This window comes from Hipposideros armiger, unplaced genomic scaffold (assembly GCF_001890085.2).
Source record: "Hipposideros armiger isolate ML-2016 unplaced genomic scaffold, ASM189008v1 scaffold_1039, whole genome shotgun sequence".
Taxonomy (NCBI): domain Eukaryota; kingdom Metazoa; phylum Chordata; class Mammalia; order Chiroptera; family Hipposideridae; genus Hipposideros; species Hipposideros armiger.
The window spans coordinates 382706-408581 of record NW_017732389.1 but is presented as its reverse complement, the minus strand read 5'-3'; the positions used below and the strand labels follow the sequence as shown (position 1 = coordinate 408581).

The following is a 25876-nucleotide window of genomic DNA, read 5'->3' as shown; positions in this document are numbered from 1 at the left end:
TCAGCCTTATTTATTTAAGTCTTTTCAAGATAAAATGCTCCTTATGTTGTCTTAATTCACTCATTGTATGATACCAAAAATGGTTACCAACATTTAAAAAAGAAAAATCACAAGTCCAAAAATTTTAGAATTTGTATCATACAGAAAGAGAATTAAACTGACTTCTAATATCTTCCATTGTACAATAAACTCTTTGTTAAGCATGACCAAGAGGGTTGGCCCTAATTTCCTTATCACATGACCTGGGGGGGAAAATGAGCATCCTTAGGTGAGATAAAAATGCCAATAAAAGATTATGAAAGCTAATAGTCTTGAAAAGTCAATGTCGTCCTGCCCCACTGACTTTCCTCACACTATCACATTCATTCAACATACATAACCAATTTGTACCAAGGTCCATGCCAACAATAGTTTCGGGACTGGAACCACCCCAGTCTGACGGAGGCCTTATTAATATGTATTAGGTGGCTTCTGGAAGGGAGAAAATACATCTTCTAATTCTCTTATAACCTTTTAATTCCTTGGGTATGCAGGCCAATCTATTTGCCAATGTAGCTTTGTTACAAAAAGCATTACAAATATATTTGTTGAAAAACTATCATATTAAACTGCCATACTCGAGTTTGATGTGTGAAGAACTCTTCAGTACTACGGGTGATACCAGGACTACATCAGTCATTCGACGCACCGTCACTGACCTTCTCCAGTTCCCCTTCCAAACCACCTCTTGCGCTCACTGGAAGTTCTGATCCGCTCTCAAGCCCTAAGAGGCAGTACTTACAGTATTTATCTACTGCGTATTTACAGAGTTCCTTTGCACTTCCACTAGCTATTATCCAGCCATAAATTCTGCTCTTGTTTATAATTATAAGTGCTTGGGAAGGACATGTTTCTTAAAATAAGAATTTTTTTCCAGAACTCTCAAGTAAGCCCTGGAATTAGATCCAAGATCATCAATTCATTTGGTTTAACAACTGGTCAAGAGGTCAAGAGCAGTTAAGTACAGGAGTTTGTTTTCTAGGAGGCCTTTCACAAATTAAAACAATACTATTCAAAGGCTTCAGAACACACTAGCCTATCAGTAAAAGAGCAATTCAAATGATGAAACAGAGAATTTTGGTCTTTCAGGAGTCATCTTCTTCATTTAAGAATGCCAGAGGGGTAGTAGATTGGGGGAGGTGGGTTATCACTTTGTGAGGGGTGTAAATGTCTAATTATTACATTGTTTTGCACACCTGAAACTAATTTGAAAAAAGTAAAAATTAAAAAAAAGTAAATAAAATATGCATTCTTTAAAAAAAAATGCCCACACACCCCGTGGAATTAACTTGTTTTGTTTTGACTCTTTGTTTTGATTTAGTAGCCAATGCCAGCTTAACAAAAAAAAGGGGAGTACAGATTTTGCCTTACACTAGATTATTGGAGAATCACTAATACAAAATCACAAATGATGAAAATGCCTTACTGCTGAAATATACATATCATGTGGTTTATGAGGTGAGAATTACAGAAAAGGGCAGCAATGTTATAAAAGCTACAATGGGAATCTTCACAAAAGCCGATTTCTAAAAGTTAATATATAAAAGTTTCCAGAATTACAGTTAAAATAAAATTAAAAGATTAGCGAGTTGTATATAATTACATGTAAAATAAAATCTTAATTTTATTTTTATGTAATGAAACTATTATAATGGCACCAGTACTTAGGAGGGACACAAAATTTCTGGAATATATTTTGTCCTCTATTCACAGACAGGTAAAGAAACTTGGGACATGTTTGAGCATAAATTAACTTTTATATATTTAGTCTCTATTTGTAACATAAAAATGTATTATTATATTATTAAGAAGTTTGGGACATCTAAAACAATATACTCTAAAGATAAGCTTTCACCTTATTTTAAAGATGGGATTTTGAAAACTAGAAAGAAGTTAAGAAGATAACTAAGACATTTTTCAAAGTACCTCCTGCAGACTTTCTATAACAGGATCCATACAGCGAAAAAAGAGTTCCATGAATAAATAAGTTTGTAAAGCACCAGACACTATATATTTATCTCTTGGAGTTTTAGAATACATATTAATCTGTTACTGGCTCAAAGAAGCTCTGTAATCAAAAGTGTACTTAATTTTTTTAACCCAGCATTTTCCAAATTTATTGAACCATGAAGCAGAACTAATGTTCTCAGAACACTTTAGAAAACCCTTAGCTAGATGGAGTAGGCATGAAAAAGTATGTTTAAAAAAATAATGACTTTGTATTTTTATAATGGTCAAAGCTGCTTAACCAGAACTTCTTCATTATGTGTACTCTTAATAAACTATATGATTCTTTTTTTTTAAGGCAAATAAAATGTACTCACTGTTGCAGTATGCCCTTCCCTACTGAATGGAGTTCTCAGCCAATGACAGGCTGGCGGCTATGGGAGTTATTTCAAGCCAAGGCGTAAAACTCTCCCTGGTAAATTCCAAGTTTAATGGAACTGGAAGTTCTATAACATCAGAGTATTTCTCACAAGGAGACAGATCAACTCCATTCTTTTCTTAGAGGTATGAGAGTGAAGCCTACAGCACATGATTCTAGAATAATAAATAGCATAGGTCCAGTGAAATTCAGGAAATTAGGATCATCAGTAGGAAGGGTACTCGCATACACATCAAGAGATACCGCCCACTGAAGGTAAAATGAAAATGAAGCCAAAAGGATACAATGATGTTCAGGAAATAGAATGACAACAGAGAGATATGTCTAATAAACAAGGTGACAAAAGGAAGAATATAGAAAAACAGTATTACGTGGAGACACCAGATGACCACGTAAGATTAAAAAAGAGAGTGGTTAACTGGCAACTCACTATGGTAGGTAATTAAATATGTATCCTAAGTCCCCTTTTAGCCCATCGTCATTAAGCTTCACAATCACTGACTTCAGAATAGGGGAGGTGCGCTGTGGGAGCCCCATCTGAAAGGGAATAAAGTCTATAGTGCAATGAGCAACATTATTTTTCTGCTTTTTTAGATGCAGATGGAAGAGGCTCAGAAAATCACTAGAAACTAAAACAGAGTTGTGTGTACTTTTTTTTTTTAAATTCAAGAAGGACACCTGTTCAGATTTATAAAAATCTTTAAAATATACTGACATGAGTGTCTAGTCAAGGCATATACCCAATATAAGATTAACTTCTTTGGGAACAAAGAAATAAAACAAAATGAAAATATTCCTCAGGTTCATTTGTTTTACTACTTTATTTCCTGTGCAATGAGTATATTAGCAAGTCTATTGCATATATGCATGCAAAGGGATGGTAAAATTCATTTCAGTTTGAAATTACAGCTTTAAAAGTCCTGAGAAGTAAATGAAAAACAAAATTTACACTTACATTAGAACAAACTTTGGGTCTCCTGAATCAAAATGTCAAAGGAACAAATAAATTCACCTGACAACCTCAGCCCCCTTCAGCTGGAGATCTCACCCATGATGCCTCCTTAAGACTATTTTAAGAAAAAGTCAAAATCATGTAATATTTAGCATAAATCTAAAGCACCATGAATTTATTTCTTAATCAGTCAACATCATAATTCAGAACTTCATACTTTAGGCTGCCATTAACAAAGGGGAAACTTAGAAGATAAAAGATCAACATGATCTACTGTTATTACTCATGTACACACAAAAAAGAATGCTGCACATTTTTCAGTTATACTAACTTGATAATTAACATTAATACTTAAGTCTTAAATTGTTTTTATGAACTGTAATTAAAATTATAAACAAATCTGAGTGATCATTAAAACAACTTTAAAAAGAAAGATAACACATTTTAGCTACCACCCTGCCATGTTATTTCACTTTGGTAGTTACTTTACCTTCAGAAAAAAAGGAAGGAACATGAAATAATAATCTAATCTGTATTTTCATGGCTCAATAAAGGAAAACTCAAATTACCAAGAGACCTTTTAAAAATTTTTCATATAGTTTCTTTGAATAGATTACAATATATTATCAGGTTGATGAAAATTCAAACAATACTTGTGTGCAGGTCTTAACATATTATTCTCTTAGTATTCACTTAAATGGTGAAATAAAAGGTTTCTATTGAATAACGTAACCAGGTCAAAACTAGATCTCAAGACTGAAAACAATGTTAGGTGGAGCTATCACAAACTGAATTTGGGCTTCGAGAGACAGATATGAGCAGCATTTAAGGTGACACATCTGTGTATACAGCATGTGATAGGAACGAATCACTTCTCCCTCTGTGTCAGTAGCTTTCATAGCTCCAGTAAAGTCGTTTTGTATCATTCACAAAAGTCTGCGGGAATTGTGAAAGTCTGCGTAACAGATGAAAAAATAATAGAGTACACTGAATATAACCAAACTTTATTAAAACAAAGCTTAAAGATATTGCATGAAACACCCCAAATCCCACTGTCCATGAATTGAAAATTATGTTTTTAAATGGCGCTAAATTAGCTGTACAGTTTCATTCTGATTGACTCTGTTTATACTGCAAAACAAAATCAGCAGTGCTCATATGGCCATCTTGAAAAAGGGACGTTTCCCAACATATACATGGTGGGAGAAAATGTATTTCAGTGACCTTAAACAAGTTAGGTTTCAGTGCAAATTTAAATATGGTAAATTATACCTACTAATATATTTAAGACTTTATCAGCAAGAATGAAAAACCTTCTAGATGATTATCAAATAGGTGCTTGTACTTTTTACTGGATACTAACTGGCAGAATCTCACTGTTATATAATTCCAATTTTCCTGTTAACTTTATAGTTTCTATAATAATTATCCTCTTTTTACTATTTACTATGATCTTTTGATATTAAATACAAACTAGATACAGCCTAATTTTATCACTATGTCATGAAAATTATTAACATGACCTTGTTCTAATACATTTAGGATCCATTTTAACACATTATTTTCCATATCACAACTCTCAATCTCCTTCCTCATTAAATAGGTTAGGTTTTTCTGGGGTGTGGGCTTATATGATTCTTTTTAATATTTTTATTAGTGGTAGAATAATTTATGGCTTTTCAGGAACATTATTTGAACTTGAAAAGGTAACTTCCCAATAACCTCCTAGGATGTCATTATAAAATAAATTTTATACAAAGTTTCTTCAAAAGTAAAACTTGAGATTGATAGTTCTTTCCTTAATGTATGCTAAAGCTGAAATATATATTATAATTATTTAAAAAAACAGAACCCAAAATCTCCTAAAGATAAATTTACTTTTAAATATTAAGATAAAATAAAATAGATAAGAACTTTTTAAACAGATAAAATTCATTCAGTCATACTTTCTTCTTCATTAAGTTATACTTTCTTGTTCTACATTAATTTTATCTTCAAACTAAAGTGGAATAAAGACCTAAATATTATTTAAATTAAAACTTCAGTAAACAAGATTATCACCATTTGTATTTTGTTTTAAAGCTTCAAGAAGTAAGAATAAAGGCTGTCATGAGATATTTATGTTTGTTTCACATAACTGGAACTAAAACTTTCTCCTAACTTTGTGCAGTGGGCAGGAATTTTGTGCGGTTTCCATAAATAAGTACCTCCCCCCCGAACAATGATGGCACCTAATAGATGAGTAATGAATATTTGTTGAATAAATGAATGCTTTACAGAAAAACAATTAAGACAGAGGATAATCACCTAAAAGACAATAATGATCATTTGTCACTTTCGAGAATAGCTGTTAGATGATGTGTAATATTGAGGTCTTACAACCAAAAATTATCTACACAACAATAATTTTTCTAGTTGACACAATAGTCAAACAATGGTCATTTCCTGATAGCAAGAAGTAAATGCTATGAACTTTTAAAAAGAAAGTTTAGAAACTAGCATGTTCTAAACCATTTCTTAGGACCTAAAAGCTTCAGTGGAATTCAGGTCATAAATATACTCGGAAAATCAGGACTTGACAGTGTTTTTTACTGGTTTAGAAAAGCAATTCAGAAGCAACAATACGCCAAACACACAAAAGATTTGTCTGAGCAGCAGTGCCCGGGTATTTTACAGTCATTCCAAATTGCCTGTGGCATCTTTTTACTGGTTTGCTGGTATTAGTTTTAGAATTAAAAGGACCAATTTGGAAAAGCCTTGCAGGGAACATAAACAGCAGGTTTCTTTGCCCTTAATGTTTTTTCATACAGTGGTCAGAAATATAAAATAATACATAGTATGGGGTTTTCTCTACATATAATTTTACACATAAAATGAGATTCCTAATGCTTCATTTACTTTAATAAAATACTAAGGAGAATTCTACAATGTTCAAAGGACATGGAAGAAAATATTAGAGTACTTATCCAGTTAAGAATGAGCTGTGAACCCCACATTATGTGTAACAGAGAGATCAGTATAATAAAGACACTAAAACTAAGGCAGAATATTTTATGAGAACTGAAAGAATCAGGTGAAATCTAGGCAGAGCAAACAAAAATCGAGGAAGACTTACCAAAAAGCTCAGTAAATAATTTTAGAGGAAATAAAGTATTTAATTATAATCAGAACATAAATTTTTGCCATCTAAAATATCATCACTGAGTATGTTCTGAAAATAAAAAGGCGTATCCAGATAGAAAGAGAAAATAGATATTTGGTCTACAGACAGACTTAAGGCAAGTAATTCCTAAACTTCAAGAGAAAAATATTAACATTTGGATTTAAACTATTAGCTAGATTTTTATTTTTATTTTCCATACAAGAGACTATTAACTAAGTCACTGAGTCTCTTAATATTTCATGCTTTTTATTTAATGATTTTATCCTTCCACCTTTAAGAGACAATACAGGCAACTGATTTCTATAAAGGCATTTAGTTTATACACAGGCTTTTTGGGTTGTTTTTCCTGCAAACTATTAAAAAAATCGTCAGTACATGATCATCGCTGCATTTAGAAAACAAGAGGTTTTTCAAAACCTTGTGCCAATAACAAACATAAACCTTAATAAAAGATACAATATCATTTCACAATTAAAAATCATAATGCACATATGTAGTGCAAGAGTTAAAAAAATTAAAAATTACACAATCCATAGTGTGAGCAAATAATTGTGCTAAGGCTTCTAATAATTTCATCGCAACTTTGCAGCCCTTTAATTTTTCTAGTACAACCTATCAATTAGAGTGACCATCTTATTGGTATAGTGAACGCTTTGCTTTTGATTAACTTAAAACTTGTCACAATTCCCCAGTTACAAAAAGATAAAAGTGCTCATACACCTCAACATTAATATTCTTACAGGCTAAGAAAACTCTACACTAACTCTACATTAAATATACTGACAGCCACATAGACTGTTTTTCTTCAGGGGCTTTTTATGAATAGATGCACATATGTATTTTTTTAAATGGAGATGGGTTAAAGATATGTTAAGCTGGTGGCTTCAATATCTGAAGAAGGAGGAAATGCTTCTATAACTAAGTCAATTATGCATGCAGATAAAGAAGAAAATGATGTTCATGATCCAAAAATATTTGGTATATTAATTTATGCAAAATCAGAAAATATCAACAATCACTTGATTATTTGTAAGCAGGAGAAAAGAAATACCAGAATCTCCAAAAGATTTAGTGATTCTATCCTGCTTCTTCCTGAAAAATATTTCAAGCATTTTATAAAAAAGATTTTTAAATTGACTGCAGGAAAATAAATAGGTTAAAAAAAAAACACAGCACAATAAAGCATAGATGAGTATTCACAAAGGGGTGGGAAGAGTATAAAAGCATATTGCTGTGGTTCAGAATGGAATCACTACATGGGCTGTGACATTTGATAAAGTTATTGTCCAGTTAAGATAATATAGACCTAAAATCAATGAAAAAGCAATGAGGACTATTAAAGGGGAAAAAGGAAAAGTCACTGACTGTGGAAAGAAAATTATCACTTCAATACCCAACACCTCTGACTGGAGGAGCTACAGTGAGGAATGACAATGTGCTCATCAGTTATGGCCACCCTGGAACAGAAAAAGGAAGTAGAGAAGAAATGAAGTAAGAAAACTCATTTTCTCTTTAGGGAGAAAGGAATAAAATTAATCTCTTATTAAGTCTCTAAAAAATTGAAAGAAAACTAAACATAAAAAACTATTTTAATCTTTGACTGTAACGACTGAAAACATTTGGGAGCACATGATGAACAGCAAACCAGGACTCAACTTCTAGAAATAATTATCAATCAATAATTATTTTCACCATCAAAACTAGATTAAGATGGATTAATGGAAACAAAGATGCAAACAGCCATCATATGAAAATCAAAAGGGCAAAAATATGGGTACAACAAGTTTCTCCAAGAAAAGAAAGACATAAATTAAGTATTGATGGTATTTCAGTCTTTTAGGGAAAAAGTAGCTAAACTTTAGAGGATGACAGTGAGAGAAAGGAACTCTAAATGAAACATATGAACCATTAGTAACATTATAAATATGAAATGACAAATTATCTAGAAAATAAGTTTTTCTAGAATAAAAATGTAAAGAATCAAGATCCAGGGCCCAAAACATGATTATGGCTACCAGGTTTTTGGTTGCTGTTTTATTTACCCTTTTGGGAGGAGAACCCAGGGAACATGACACTGAGGTCAATACAGAAAAATGTAAAAAGACCAAAACTAAAATAAAATAAAAGCAGCTCATGGGAAAGCAACATACACTTCAGTGATGAAGGCTACATCTGGATGATATAATTTTCTAGTATATTTTGATATTTTAGGGAAATAGCAACAAATTAGGCTGCTAAATATGTTTCTTAACAGCTCCCCACAAACTGGAGAAAGGAAATTTTTAAAAAAGTTATTAAACTAATTCTAATAAGCCTTGTCCTCCTGTTTTTGCCTAAATGTAGGTGAGAATCAGTCTCTATAAAGTCACATTAAGTCCTGTATAAAATGGACCCCATAAGGCCAATACATTCTGAATTACATCATCAAAATTATCACACAGCTTTGACATAACATTTGGCAATAAAAGTCATCAAATAATTATTAACGAGATATTTATAGTTCATCTGTACTTATACATATATAAATATATGTGTAGTAAATGCAGCATGAATTCATATATAATTTAGTGTTTTTTTTAATTTTACATGAAACTAAAATAATAAAGAATATACATGTATCCAACAGAGATTTAAATTTGACAACTGCTGGACATAATTAGGTCAAATATAAAGTAACAAACTGGGAAAGAACAAAATATGCATAAAAGCTTATTTTACACATACAAATTTTTGGCAAACATATAAATAAGGGCACCTATTTCCAAAGCATAATAAAACAAAGCATTATACAAGAAAAATAATTCCAGTGCTTTCACTTTTATTGCAGTTCAGTGGAATTATTAAACTAAAAATCTTGCTCTAGGGGTAGCCAGGTTTAAGCAAATTTAAAATATTTTTCCACTGGCCAATTTTGTATTATTGTGACTAATCTTCTAGAGCTATGCATTTCTTCAGAATAGCTTATGCCTGAGTACAGAATTTGGATCACGTACCCATGCCTCTGTCTGAATGGGCCTGATGTTGCTTAGTAGCACCTCTTCATAGTTTCCATAATCAATGAATTTAACAACTGCTGTCATACCTGAAGAATGGAGAGCTTCAACTTCCGCTCGGTAAAACTGGGGAGACAAGAAGGAGTTTGAAATGTGACGATCAAAATTGTCTACAAAGGGCAACATTTGATGGAAAGGTAAATTATCAGAGTGTTAGAATGTGTAATTTGTTTAAAAAGTCTTTATTCATTTTTGATCAGGGAAAGGACAATCTCAATGTCAACTTGCCACGTAATCATGAACTTTCAGGATTCACTGCCCTAAGGACACTGCACCTACAGACTTTGACAACATAACTTAAAATGAAAATATCCCGTTTGTTCCCTAGGGTCTTATATTGAAAAAACAAACAGAATCCTGTGCAATAGCCAACACTGGTACTTGGCCTAGGTTTATGATCAAGATAGCAAAACAGGAACAAAACAAGGCCAAGAGCATTGTAAATTTGATAGCCCAACAAGTACAATTAGAAGAAAGTTGCAGGCACCTAATAAAACAAAAGGCAGGTTCATCAGCATAAAGTTTACACTTGGTTGAAAAGTGAGGGTCAACTATTCCACATATGAACATGTATGCCAATCCTAGTGGGTAACATAGAAACAAACTTAAAAACCTTAAATTTAGCTAACTACACTGAACGTGAAACCCAGAACTTAAGAGTTACCCAGGAAATCCTCCAAAATCTAGAGCTAAAACTGCTTTTTTAATGCACCAGTAAGATCTGCTGTAATGACATAACTTGGTCACACTTAGATTTGCATTAACTTATGTAAGATTTAAAGCATACCTTTTCTGATTATTCCTTCCTATGTCTGAATACAGATATGCTTATCTACTTGGTACATGCACTAATTGCATTAAAAATGATGAAACATACTACCACAGCTTTTTCTAAAAGCTCACACCACGTAATAGTTAATATACAGTATTGCTTCCTAATACCCCAAAAATCACTGTCCAGTTTGGTGCTTGCTGTGACATTAATATCAACAGAATACAACTAATTTACTCAGCCACTACTTCAAATACCTTAATCTAACTTTAACAAACTCATACCTATCTGCAAAAATCCTTATGATAATAACTATTTCTGATACTCTCAAGCTGTAGCTCCTACCAGTTTAACAGTACTTTTTCCCTGGGTGCATCAACATTTTCATCAGAGAACAATTAAAGTCATGGTATTATGATTACTCAAAGGTCTTTTCAGCAGACCACTGATTAAGTCAGAGTATTTAGCAAATCATAACGGCTTTCCAGAGACAAAGTAAAATCTTTCCTATTCATTTTAAAAGGAGCTACCAAACATGCTTTGTGCCATTTAGCTGGTACTTTTCTTCAGAAAATAATCCAGAAGACTCATGGCTTACTAGAAAGCTCCCACTAATCACAACACTAGAACATGAAGACTTTCATGACAGTCTCCAGATATACAGAGAGGAAAGCGAATGTGTAATTTATTTTGAAAGCTCATGTCTTTTTCAAAATTAACCAATTTTGAGATATAATTGACATTATATTAATTGACATGACATTGTATTAGTTGTAGGTGTGCAGCATAGTAGTTTGATATAGTATGTATATGTGTGAAATGATACCACAATACGTTTAGTTAACATCCATCACCACAGTTACAGAATTTTTTATTGTGATAAAAACTGTTAAGATTTACTCTCTTAGCAACTTTCAAATATGCAATACTTTAAAGAAAATCATTTTTAAGAGAATAATGTTTTTAAGAAAGAAAACTTACCTTTGGATAATCATAAATTGGCTAAAAAAAGATAAATGATCTCATCTACATGAGTTCTGACATACACTGAACAGGAGTAAGATTTCAGGACAGAACTAAGAGGGTCAGAAGGGAAGAATATTCACATGCTAATTAAGGGGTGTAAAAATAACTAGTGTTAGATTTTGTTATTAGCCATTGAAACCCTCTGACTAACATTAGTAAGGCAATTCTTATGTACTAATCAGGATATATAACTATGGAGCATTTTTTAAAAAACAGAAATATATGACAAAAATAAATCTCAAAGAAAAAGGCTCATTGCTGCCATCATTACAGCCAGTTGGGGTGAAGTGGGGACAAGCGGGGATGTCAGGTAAGGAGTAACCAAGCACATTACTCATATCCATGATTTATAGGATTTGAGACACTGCAAGACCAGACACTTTTACTTTATCAGTTTACCCAGTTTTACTTGGCTCTGGGAAGTAATGTGCATTAACAAACTCAGGAGGAACTGAGTGTGATTTACATAACAACTACAATTCTAAAATTTATCTGTTAAGGCAACTAGGAGTAGTAGGTCAACTAATTAGAGTCCTTCTACATCATAGGTCAACTCATTGAAGACCCAAATTATAGGTCTGAATGCCGCTTAGTGAATACGGAACAGAAATGAAAAACTATGTACTCTTAAGGAATATTTTCTTCAAACTAGGTTCGCTGGATGCTCTACTATAATACCATCTACACTCGAACAGTATCTCTTAATAGGCTCACCAGAATCAGAAAATGCTAAAAGCAACAGAAATTCTTATTCTCCATATCCTTCTAAAACATGAGTTACCCTGGATGTACCAGGAAAGACTGTTTTTACTGATTAACTATTATTACACTTCATACTACAAAGGTTATTAAGTTAATTCATCGTGTTTCCTTCCCAGGCCTGGATGCCAGGAAGTTTAGAGACACCATGATGGAATTTTCCTTGTCTTAGAGCTCTTGATATACATTCACCCTCTCCCTTCCTCTTTGATTTCTTTAGCCTCACACTTCTGTGTTCCGTGTAGTGCTATATTTCTGGACCTATGCTTTCACTGTAAACTTCTCAGATAATTATGTCAGTTCAGGTATGTTCAACAAACAACAAGTCAGAATACATCCTAGGAAAACAAGTAAGTTGACATCGTTTCAGAACTGACACTTTCATAAAGATAACTCGTGTGAAAAATGACTTCTGATGGGAAGTACTGCAGTAAGTGTAGTGATGCGGCCTTTTAACGAGGCCAAGGTGTTCAAGACGAGGTTCCTGGTGCAGATGACAAGGGTTATGGCCATCAAAGGGTGAAGGGGTTTAGCCAAGTAATGAACTGAGGAGGGTGCTCCAGGAAAAGTTACAGAGGCATAAAACATGAAGACGAGTGCGGAAAATTACAAATAGATTAAAATTAATTACAGATGATGTAAGAAAGGTCAATCAATAGGAGAGTGGACGGGGCAAGAAGGTAAGAGCCAACTGATAGAGGCTCTCCACATGCATGTCAGAATCTCTTTTATTTTACACGTCAAATATTTCAACTGGGAAGAATGACATGGTCTATGTCCAGGAGCACAGGAGTGGCAGTTTCAATGACAAGTTTAAGAAGAATAAGGCTTAAGGTAAGGAGACCAGTTGGAAGGTTGTTAGAATGTTTCAGTGGAAAGGGCAGAAAGAGCTGAACCAGTTATGGCAGTCTAGAGGAAGAAGAATTGTCCCAAATTCTCAAATCCTTCAGTGGAAATAAAGCTTGAAAGAAGGCAAGATGTAGTGAGCGATTTTTTAAATGATACGAGGTGTGATAAAAAATTATGGTGTGTGTAGAGTGCCATCCAATGGAAAAGCAGGGATCATCAATATGGGAGACAGCACATCAAACCTTAGTAACAGTGTGTGCCAAGTTTCAACTTGTTCTGTGCAGTCAGTTGGGTGTGAGCTACGGTTCAGAGAAGACATGTTTTAAAGTGTGCCACAAATCATAGGTCACGAACAATGCATTAACATGAAATGGGCAGATGGTTTCATCCTCTACCATGGCAACACTCTGTGTCACACATCGCTTCTGGTATACGGCGATTTCTGTCAAATAAAAACACTGCAGTGTGTCATCCACCTTATTCATCGGATCTGGCACCGTGTGACTTCTGGCTCTTCCCCAAAGTCAGAATGATTCAGGACATCAAGGCAGCCACGACAGCGCAACTAAAGACACTCACAAAAGAGGACTTCCAGAACTGCTTCAGAAAGTGGGAAGAACAATGGGATAAGTGTGTTCAAAGTGAGGGGGTGTATTTTGAGGGGGATTACTGACAATGTGCCTTTTACTGTAATAATTTTTTTAAATTTAAACATTTATGGTATTTTGTGATCACACCTCATAGATTATACTGATTGGGTAGCTCCAAAACATTGCTGTAATGCAATTAAGATTTTGATTTCTTAATGATAGTTACAGCCAATGTCTTTTCTTAAATCTCTGCCCTGGTCTCTGGCTAGAAAATTGGAAAGTTGCCTATTTTTGACATGACACTTGAAAGCTATTTCTTAAATTAGGTGGTTTCAGAAGATAACTAATGTCACCTCTTCCAGAGGGTGAATATTGTTTACCTTATTTGCTTAATGGTATAATCTATATAGAGCCTACAGTCCCCTCACTCTAAAATGAAATTATACACCCAGTTAAAATCAGAGTAGTCACCGTGGAAAATCATCCAATTATTCCAAAAATACTGTAAAAGCTCATAACATTTTGGGAATTATTAGGTACTGTCTTTCAAAAGATATATGACATTACTTTGAATATATTCAGTAGAGGCAACAAATGAATTAAGTATTATTGAGTTTTTGAGATAATTACAATTAAAAGTAAAGTTTTATTAACAATCTCATCAGGTATTTGAAGGCTTATGGGTAATAGCACAGCCAGAACTGATATATTCCAAATTCCAAGCACCTGACACTTAGCACAGAAGCAGCTACTTAATTACGCTTTGTTAAATATTCACTATTTGTTGAAGAACTTTTCTGCTAAGTCTAATATCTGGATATCTGTAGATCTATTATTATTCTCTGTTGCTTTATTTGTTTCTGGTCATTCATGTTCTCTCTTTCGCTCGCTCTCTATATATACTGAAGGTGCCAAAAAAGTGTGCACAAGTGGACACTTTGGTCAGTGTTGCTCAAGCAGTAGTTCTCAGTAATCAGAAGTGTCTGGACTCTGATGGGAACCACTTTGAGCACCTCTTGTACTTGCAGAAGTCAAACGTGACTTGTATTCATCTTTTGTTATCGGTATATATTATTACAATTTTAATAGTTTTCCTTTCTTAAAATGTGTATATATTTTTATGGGCACCCTCTGCATATTTTTAACCATGCCTCATAATTTTATAGGATGCCAGACATTACAGATAAAAAATTAAAGAGGTTCTAGAAAATGTTACTTTTTCCCAAAAAGAGGACTAGGTTTCTTTTTGTCAGGCAGACCGAGCACAAGCAGATATCCTTGATCCTGTAAATGGCTGGTTTTAGACTTTGTAAGAGCTTGTTTGCAGTAGTTTGTACTTACTACTAGGGCACAATCCTTGTAGGATTTTAATGGAAAGCTTGAGTTGTTTACGAAGGCTTTCAAACACTGTAAGACTTGAACTCCAATCACTTACTTCCTGTGCTCGTCAAAGTCACCAACAATCTCATGCTATCCAATACGATAACATATTTTTCCATCTTCATCTTAATCAGCCTTTCACAGAAGCATCTGACACAAGGTCTGCGCTAACGTACATAACACTACAGACCAACACTGATTTCCAGCTACTTCACCCTTTCTTGCCTCTACCATGAGGGAGAAACAGCTGAACATAAGTAATCCCCCACTACCCAGATCCAATCTGGTATTTTAGAAAAGTGAGTGGTCTGAGTTGCAAGAATAAGAGTCTGAATAGTAAAGAACACCTGTACTTGCTTTCCAAGCTCCCTAATAGCCAGGAAGCAGCCATGTAAAACCATTCCAAATAATGAGATTATTTGTTGGTATTTCTGGGAAGGCTTTTGCTTTTCTGGAAAAAAAGAAAAGACACAGCTAGCGCTGCCTTCACCTCTCCTTTTAGCCTTTAATAAAACTTGACAATAGAGTTGATGCTTCTACACAAGTATTATCTCACATGTATACAAAGAACTGAAGAGACTGCCGCCTAGCTGCACCATCCGGTACCTCTCCTTTGCTGGTATCACCAGGTAGCACCTAACACTACTCGGCCTCCTCAGTCACTGAACACAGTGGGGCCTGGCTCCTGATTCCACGCCTACAGCATCCTTTCAAAAGATCCATCCACATTCCCTAGCCTGAATTTCAGTTCCTTGAAATTGTCAGTGAATCAGTATAATCTTACCAGAAAGAAAAGCTAGCATTAACAGTTCAGGTGATGATAAGTGAAATAACATATCAACTTCACTTAATAATTTTCACAATACTATTCTGATATATAAGCTAGAATCAAAGCTAACCTCACCAACATCCCATGGGACTGATTCTCCCCAAGCATCCATAAAAAAACAATATTTTGTTTTTCCTTTTATAAATGGTATATCTACAAATCTGTTCAAGGACTTTAAACAGGTGCAAATGTAGAACAAAACTCACAGTTCCAAACAATGGCTTTCTATAGTCTCAATGGAATGTTACAATTTGTAATGTTAGTATATAATACCTTTGTAGCATGCATACCTTATTATCTTCCCAATACAGTGCAAAACATTCGTCGCCAGGTTTCCACACTTTTGCGTACTCCATAGGAAGAGATGATTCGAGCACTTTTTCTGGTTTAATTGGCCCCGATCTTCGTTTGGGCCCAGCACTGTAAAGCATTTTCTCATCGTAGGGTGTGGCTGTGACGGGTCCTGCTGGCTTAATAGGTCCTACCCGCCTTCCCCTCGGTGGCATCTCTGCCTCTCCATTTGGAATACCGATGAAACTATTTGTTCGGACAGGATTCTTGTAATCAGTATTTACATTAAAATGTTTCTCAATTCTTACACCACCGAAAGCTTCATTACTCAATGGTCGTGGTTTCCTGTCATAAAAGTGATCGGGATTTGCTGTTTGGTTTTCTCTTCTCCCACGTTTTTGAGTACTATAATCTATGGATTCTTGAGGAAGTGGGTTTTCTTTTGCCTCTTCATAGGAGGGGCCTCTTCCTGATCTGCTTTGCATAGAGTTGTCCCTTTTTTTAAAAGCACCATCATTATGCTGAGAGCTTAAAGGATATGAGGTGTCCTTAGTTCTATCGTATCTGAAATACCGTCTGTCGCACCTGATTCTCTCTTCAGCCCATATGTCAGGTCCTGAAGACGTGGTCGGTCTTTCAGAACCTCTATTTCTAGGTAATCCACTGCCTTCGAAAACGGACTTTAAATTTTGGGCGTCTCTTTGAAAACGAGGAGGTTTTTCATTTCTTGGCTGTCTGGTGTCATTGCGAGGAAGGTATCTGGGCTGATTATTATCTTTGATTCCATTTTGCTCAGTATTCGACAGTCTGGGTTGTCCCTGATGAAGCTGCTGAGGCTGCGATTTAGGTTCTGAAAAGCAGAAATATATCAGATGCATATTAAAATGATGACTCTGCATTCATATTTCAAAATGCATAAAAATTATTGCATGACTACAAAATTAGCAAATTACTATTTTCACATTTCCCACTGTCTCTCCACCTCATTACCTTCATCCCCCTCTGCTTCCTGGAGGCCTGTGTTTCTTACGTACAGTCTCCTCAGTTAGCCCCACTCGTTAAGTAAAGCAATGATATGAACCATGAAAAAATGGTGGATAATTTAAAAGCAATTTGTCTTTATTACTGAATGTTTGCATTCTTATAATATAGCTATCTGCATATGCAATCCTGGTAATTCATTTCCCACGACATTAATGAACAGAACTGCAAACTGCTAGCTCAGAAGCTGCTATGAAACTGTGCAAGTGCAACCCTTGCTCAACTGCTTTCTGAACCCCCTCAGCTTAGAGAAGGATAGCTACAATGGCATGCCAAGCTCGAGCCTTTGCAAAACTGGTATTTCTCAAATCTTTTTGGATCTTGAATTACTAAGTGTTTGGATAACAAAATGATATCCTACTATAGAAAAGAGTTAATAATTTCCTTGACCTATAAAAGTAATTAAAAGCAGGTACTACTTGGGAATATAGAAAAAAAGGTGTCAAAAACATGATTTAGCACAAGAGTGCAGGTAATGTCCAGCTAGAAACTAAAGCAGTGATATGGTAAATATACAGTCGTAGATAATTTAATAGCAGTATTTCACCTAGTGACTTTTATTCTATTTCAATTTGCACCATGTCATTTACACTTTCTTCTGCCATTGTTTCACTCAGCACGTCTGTAACATTATATCCAAACACATTCATTGATTTTTGGTATACATGTCTCATTTCTCTTGTCAGACCTCATTATCAATATGCAGGTCAAGATTATACTAGTATTTCCCCAGGGTCACCATACTTCTCAACATGGACACTGCTGACACTTGGGGAGAGACTGTTTCCTGCATTACAAGGAAATTAACCCCTCCGACCTCCAGGCACTAAGTGCCAAAGCAACCTCTCTCAGCATTCCTAGTCACCGTGGCTCCCAAATTGTCTCCATACATTTCCAAACACCCACTGCAGGTAGAAAAGTACCAGGTAAAATGTTTAGATCAACAGGGATAAAGAGAAGACCTTTAAAAATTTCCAAGTGACAAATCAAGTCACAGACTAAGAGTAAGGCTCAAAGTGGCAAGAAACTTCTCAACAGAACCACTGGACGCTAGAAGCCAATTTAATGGGCTTTTTGAAATATCTTTAAAATACAGGAAAATTATTTTCTAAGCACAATTCTATCTCCAGCCAAACCACCCATTAATGGTGACAAAGAATAAAGATTTTTCAAATACGCAGGATATCAAATACTAGCTAAGACGATTTACAGAGACTTTTTTTTAAATCCCTTTTCCCCAAGATCTGCTTTGTAAATATAACAAAGATACCTTGTTTTTAACAACAGCAGTCAACATTAAGTTTTTCATTCGAGAGAAGAAAAACGGTCACCTTTAGTTTCTGCTGGCATTATTTATTTCCAGGAGTAAAGATTTAGGGAAGCAAGAATAGTAGTGAATATAAGCAGTATACAAATGAGCATTTTCAGCAGGAAGCATATACGAATGGCATTTGTTCCAGTCATTATTAGAGAATACAAACAGTGGTTGCCTCTTGTTGGCTATCTGCAATGTAATAGGTACCCCACGCATGCACTTTATATACATTATCAAAGAGTCCCCACCGTAGTCTTAACATACATATGTTATGAGGTTTATGTAACAAAGAGAGGTAAAGTCCCTTGTATACTGAATTGAATAAACTTTTCAGCTTCAAAAGTAAGTCAAATATGAAGGTATGTTATTTGCTATCAATTAGCTTTGAATAGATATTTGAGGAGCATTTTCAACTTGCTGTGTTTAGGGATCAATTTGTTTTATTATTCCAGATACGATCACTGATATCTATGATACTCAGGAAGTACAAATATATTAGGTCATCACAAGAGAAAGTCTTCTGGACTCCAGATGGGGGTCTGGACAGCCAAGTACACAGAATGTGGGCTGCAATTAGGCTTGGGAGGTGTGGGAGAATTTGATTACAGTTCCTCTGAAAGAAACAGTAATGATTTCCTCATCGATTTAATTGACAATATACATTAGGTTACAGAATAAAAGAAGTAAGTGTACTAATAGTGAACATATGTCATTTCCATTATTGTGCTGGGATAATATAGTAAGAGAAGCATCTATAAGGAAAATAATTTTTTTAAATAATTTATTTTAAAAATAAATTAAACTCAGTGAGGAAGAGGATCAAATTGTGTTTTTTTTAAAAAACATAGTTTTCATATATATATATATATATATATATATATATATATATATATTTCATTTCAAAATAAAATAAAAATAGCCCAAGAAAGGGAAGTCCTTAAATGTTTCATCATTCTCAGATTTCCTTAAACCTAGTATCTTTTATCTTAGGTAGTGGAACTGAGCTAATCTAGTAAAAAAACAACAGAAGATGCTCAATTACTATACTGTTATTTACTAAACTGAAAAGATGATTTTAAGTAAATTAAAATCCCAGATCAAATAGAAAGTTCATAATCTACTCATACTCTAGTTGCTCTCTGCTACCCATCTTGAGGAGGCATGGTGGTGATTCCAAACCACCCAAAATACTAATCGGCACCACAGGCCAGGTCTACAATCACTCTAATAAAAAACACACTCAGATAGTTTTCTGTATAAACAACAGAAGAAAATGCATCACATTTTTTTTCAATTACCTGAAGGGAAAAAAGAAAAAGATTAGACAAAATGATTAAAAAATTCATCACAAAATTATTAAAACTGTGAAAACATCTAAAAGATCAAAGTGATGAAAGCTCATATGAAAAAAAACTAATCAAAGAATGCGGCAAGAGTTTAGTTTGACTTGTGATAAACTGTTCCTATTACACCAGGTCATGAATTTCAAATTTCAAAACGTATGTTTACAAGATAATTGATTACAATATTTTACATCACTGTGATTTGAAATACAAGAATCATTAAGCATTTATTAATTGCCACAAATTATTTGGGGTTGCATATAAAAATGTACTGAATTAATCAGGCATCTGAAAATATTAATACTTCTTTGCAGAATATTCATTCTCCAGTCGCAGTTGTACCTTCCGTTGATAATAGAAAAATAGGTACATTCTGTTTCTTCATTTTATCTTGAGACAACTACTTGAAGAAGTAACTTAATATTTATTAAGATTTTACTACGTCCCTGACTACACTTGAAAGGTCTTTTGCCTACATTATTTCATGTCATTGTCACAATCACCCTGAAGGGCCATATTACCAGTTTTACTTAACAAGTGAAGAAACAAAACAAAGTTAGCAGATAGAAAATGGTGAAGCCAGAATTAAAACTCAACTCTAACTGAAGCCAAAGCCCACAATTTTTCCACCACGCCAAGCCGCCTGCCCAGAGAAACAAAACAGAATGCAACCAACAACATGTTAGCTACAATTTTATCACTGACATCTGTTCATTTCTGAGATGCAGAAATCACAAAAGCTCTTTCACAATCCCTGATGGGTTGAAAAATTCAGTTGTGTACTAGGACGGTCAGAATCCTGACCTAAAATTAATAATCTCTTTTTCTTTAAAGCAGAAAAAATAAAAACCCCTATTAACAGCTGGACTGGTATGTAGAAGCTCACAATTGGTGCTTGGAGGTAGCACAGCGTTTAGGGTACAGGCTCTGGAGAGGGGCAGTGTAGGTACAGGACAGCTCCGCCACTGAATTCTGTAACCTTAGGCGAGGTATCTGATGTTTCAGAGCCTCTTCTTTAAAATAGGGATAACAATAGCGCCTGCCTCAGAAGATTAACTAAATGCACACATGTAAAGTAGTACTTAGAAGCTCTCAGTAAATGTTATCTGTCATTGTTATTACCATGATTATTAGCATTATAATTATGCAAATAAACAGAATTAATTACATCAGGAAAAAAACATTTGGACCATAGCTGCTTCCCTATTTACACATCCTCACCATCACCAACCCCCGCCTTTAATTAGGATTCTTACCTTGCTTTAGTTTTCGTTTGTTTGTGTTTGTTTTTTTCTTGTTTGAAAACAGGGCAGAAGGAATGCTTTAGTAAAAACTTGTTTATTGTCAAATTTTCAAAGTCATATTATAGAGAAAATGTACATACATTAGAAAACCAAAATCACTCTAATACTGTTTTTCACTTAAAATCTGTGAGAAACAGTCTCCAGGAAAATTCTTCTGTATACCCTCTAAATTTTTCCATATTAAAAAATGATAAGACATATTTTAAAAGGTAAAAATCACTCATAATCTTATCATTAGACAAATGCACAGAATGAAAGTTCTCCTTTCTGTCTATGCAAGCCCACCTCTAGGGACAGTCACTATGAACAGTGTCAGAAATTATTCTTTCTTTTTATATAATTCACACAGACATATCTCTGTGCATTTTATTTATTTGTTTACAAAAAATGCACTCATGCACATCTTAGGAGCTGTGATATCCTTTCTAAATGAACTGTATATCATGGACACGTTTCCAAGTAAATGCATAGAGATATCTCATTCATTTCCGTATTTTTTGTAAAGGTGAGTTTTTTGTAAAGGAGGATACTTTAAATATTATTACATATTAAGCAAACTGAGGGTGGGGTCTAAGTCTCACTCAGCATTGTTTTCTCCAGTGCCCACCTACAACAGAATCAGGCAAGCAGAAACACTTAGTAAATATTTGCTGAAAGAAAGACATAATTACCAAAAACAACGGGAATGGAAGAAGCCTCCAAGTTCAAAATTACTACCTGTTTAACATGTGAGCTCAGCTAAGGGCACAACACTGAACTAGAAAATGTACGCTTCAATTTTGCTTGCTTTAGGAAGGTTTACATCAAAGCACATCAGGGCAGATTCAGACTGAGTTCAAATGATTACCAAACATTGCACAACGCACAAACACCGAGCTCAAGACCAAACGAGTTCATTCTCCCACTTCCCAGTGATGGTTCTTGACACAGTCACAAAGGGCCCCAGTTTCTTCCTCTGTAATGTGTGGGTAATGATACTTATCACAGGATTATGGTGAAGATTCAATTTGAAAATATTTGTGAAATGACTTTTCTCATGCATCCATATAGGGTCTTTAGATTAGGCTGACCTTTGGGCCTACGTCCTTGTGCTACCACTGAGCAGCTGTGCGGCCTTGTAAAGTGAGATAATGCTGCTTACCTCACGCCTTCATTCAGTGACTCTCTCCTGTAGTTACTGAACACCAGCTCCAGCTAGGAGTCAGCACTGGGGGGGTCACTACATGTGAAGCGGTAGGTAAAACCATCACCTCTCTAGCCTGTGGTGTGTTAGCTATAACAGGAAGAGTCAGATAACAAGTACAGAAACAAAGAACACAGCTTAGAACAGTGAGAAGGCCTAAGAATGAAATATATAAACTGTGATGATAACGCTGGGGGCACACTAATTTAGGAGTAAAAGTTCTCTGAAGAAGTATGTGCTGCTTCAGTTGAGCCCTAAAGAATGTGAAGAAATGAATGACAGTGGGGAAGAGGAGTCTGAGAAGGAACAGCACCTACAAAAGTCCTGGGCTAGAAACACTTCATGAAGGTAACGTTTCTGAAAAAAACCTTTGTAGGGATAATTCTAAATAAAAATATAATCACCAGTAATTATCAATTTCAAAGACAAAAAGGCCCTACATACCAATACCCCCAAATTAATGTCCATAAGTAAAAATAGACACCAAATTCCAGAAAAATATGGACACAAGAATTAACATTAGTTATAATCAGACATAGCAGTTTTCCTTCATCAGTTACACAAAGACATAAAGCTGGTCTCCTGTTCTCACTAAATTATTTTATAACTTAAGACTAAGCTCACAAATGAACATATATGTGATAGTCAATATTTAGAGAATTAATCTTTTAGTGTCCCCAACCCCCTTAGTAAAACAGAGAGAAAAGTCAATGAAAAAATAAAATTAGAGGGTCTAAAGCATAAGATCACTGTTGCTACAAATGCAGAAATCATGAGAACTCTGAGAAACTGCAACACAACGAGACATCTGCAGGTGTCCCTCCCCGACATGCTCAAAAGGCATGGGAGTCCAAGCTGTTCCTTACAAATGCCCTCCCCCACCAAAGAAAACGTTTAGTCCAGTGAGTACGTAAAAGTCCTCAGACAGTTAAAAGACCAAATGAGCTTCTCTCAGGGTACAACTACAACATGCCCATACAGATCAGGAAGCTGACAAAGCTTGGCCAAGGCCACACAACTAGCTGGGATTAAGCAATCGGGATGCAGGCCCCACTAGTTCTGTTCTGCTGTGCCTCCCTCCTCCACGAAGCTGCCATTACGCTCCTGCCATTAAATCATTAGTCACTGGGACTTCTATAAGCATTCGCTTCTGGAACCCAGCTTAGGGTCACCATTAACAAAAAATCTGCCAGGGGTAAAAATGGTGTTACTTGTACAAATCGATCCATTAAAGGAGAATGAATCTGCTTATCTGAGCTGATTTTCCTCCTTTTTCTTCTTTATAAACAAACTGCAGGAATATGGTTACATCACAAATTTCATACCTAAAATACCGCACTGGATTAATTTTAACTTCTCTTCCACCTCTAAAAACATGAAACACAAGTGCCGCGAAGTCCTCTTCAGAGGGCTTTACTAGCTACGCTGTCACCTGTTCTCCATCAGCACCCACAGTCACTCTAACACCGAGCGTGTCTTCCTGGTGAAAGGTAGGTGCTGTTTGGAGCCTTTTCAGCGTATTGTGATCCCGTGTGTGCCCAAGCCAGCACAGTGCCAGAACAGGACACAGGCATCTTCCCTTTCGATTCCCCTCAGGTCTCAGCTTAGATTTTATTTTTTCTGGGAGGCCCTTCTTCCCCATCCCCATAGAGACTGAGTCAGGCGCCCTTCCTCGTTGCCATAGTGACATACATGCACACAACAGTAGTACGAACAGAACTGTCCGGATCGCTTTCCCTTGCCAGACTTTAAGATCTCTGAATTGTGTTAAGTTTCTAACATAGCTCCTGGCACATGGAAATCTCCGGGTTAACATTGCATGCTGAATAAATAACCATTCACTGTTTCCCAGAGTTAACATGCATTGCTTTTATGAAGAAAAAAAAAACAATTAAAAAAATAAAGCTCGTTTGTAATTACTGCCTACTCATATTATCTTGAGAGCAAAATCTCTTATAATCCTTGTTCTTTGTGTTTTCCTAACAACTTCAAGAGGAAAAATATTAGCTGTGTCACGTCTCTATGGGCACGATACTTTCTTCCTCCAATTAAGAAGAATTCAAACAGGAAATGAGAATATAGGATATAGTGACATTGCTTTGAGGAGCCTGTCATGTTTCTTTTAGTTGCTACATCTTAAATGCGTCATTAGGCTAAATCCTAATCCTCCAAAACCCTACACTGTAAAGGGCCACTCCTTTCCTTCCTTCCAACCAACAATCATATAGAAATAAACACTGCCGGTCGCACTTCTGTTTCCTAAAAAACACCTGTCAAATTGGATTGTTTTCATCTTCCTAGTGTATCCTAGACATAAAATAACACAACGACTGTTTAACCAAATGTAGCGCTGCAGTCTCACTGTCGCTCCCACACTACTCAGCACCACTAACGCCTTCGGTGCGATGGTACATTGGTGGCCTTGGGTGAGCAAGTCAAGTACAGCTCCCTCATTGATACAACTGGGCATTTATATAAGGCACTAAGCTAGTGGGTCAAAAACCAGTTAGAAACAATAACTTTATGCTGTCTTTGATTTAACTCAAATATTAATGTTTATTGAAGAAAATGTACTGGAAAAAATCAACTAAACATACGGAACTGTAACTTATTATCAAACTTGTAAAAACTGAAATGATGGTATGTCAGGACTACTGTCAGACAGGAAGCATCGGTCGAATATAAAAAATTAAACTTAATTTGTGTGACCTTTGCTTCCAAGTTGATTAGTATTTTCCAGGATCATGAGTATGATCATTTTAGACTAAATATCTTTTGCAATACATGTTCCTGCACACTTCACACACTATAGCAAAACAAAACTGAGAAGTCTTACAATACGAAGCCAAAGCATGGAAGTGAAATGTGAAACCAATCGACTTTAAGGAGTAGAAAAAGGAAAATAAAGAGAATTTTTAAAATGAAAAACCAAAGGAATGTCCATTTCTGGGCTAAAACACTATTTTTTAAAAGTCATAGTACCATGGTACAACAGGTTACCTACTGATGTATAATATAAGCTGATTCAAGGAGAATAGCAGAAATCACTGATAATCATTCAACAAGTAAAGCAAAACAAAAACAAATCGTTAAAAATATTTGTTACAAAAAGATGGCATTAACTGATTAATACATGAATTCCCATTATAGCAGAAGCATAACACTTTTTAATATTCCTATGTCTGAATTTAAGCCAGTTTATACATAATGTTTTTCAACTCAAAATTCTCAATTAATTTTTTCAACTACACATCAGGGCTTTTTGTGTAAAATACCATTAGATATTGTATATGTTCTTTAATGGTCACAAAACTCTTTGGCTATAAAACTTTGCCTGTTGACTCAAAATTTATATGCTTTGTTTCCTTTATAAAATATTATTTTCTCTATAAATTTATTCTGTAGGAATTCTGACTTAGATTACAAAGCTTAGAATCAGTGATTATGGCTCCTTCCTATCAGGTACATATAAATGTGGTCATGAAATGATGCTCTTTATATATTACAAAAATAAAATGCGACCTTTAAAAAACATGATGTGCTAGGCAGGAAGAGAAATCACCCATCACCCCAAGAATCTAGCATAACTTTTCCATGCTAT

General features: G+C 35.0%; 1 protein-coding gene across 1 annotated transcript in view; it reads right to left on the bottom strand.

Moving 5' to 3' along the window:
* The window catches only part of TDRD3 (tudor domain containing 3), a 140941-nt gene that overhangs the window by 23850 nt on the left and 91215 nt on the right, over positions 1-25876 (bottom strand). Inside the window, exons 11-12 of the mRNA XM_019631701.1 lie at positions 16089-16939; positions 9534-9659 (exon numbers count right to left, since the gene is read on the bottom strand). Coding sequence (XP_019487246.1) covers positions 9534-9659; positions 16089-16939 — 977 coding nt within the window. The remainder of the gene's footprint in view (positions 1-9533; positions 9660-16088; positions 16940-25876) is intronic.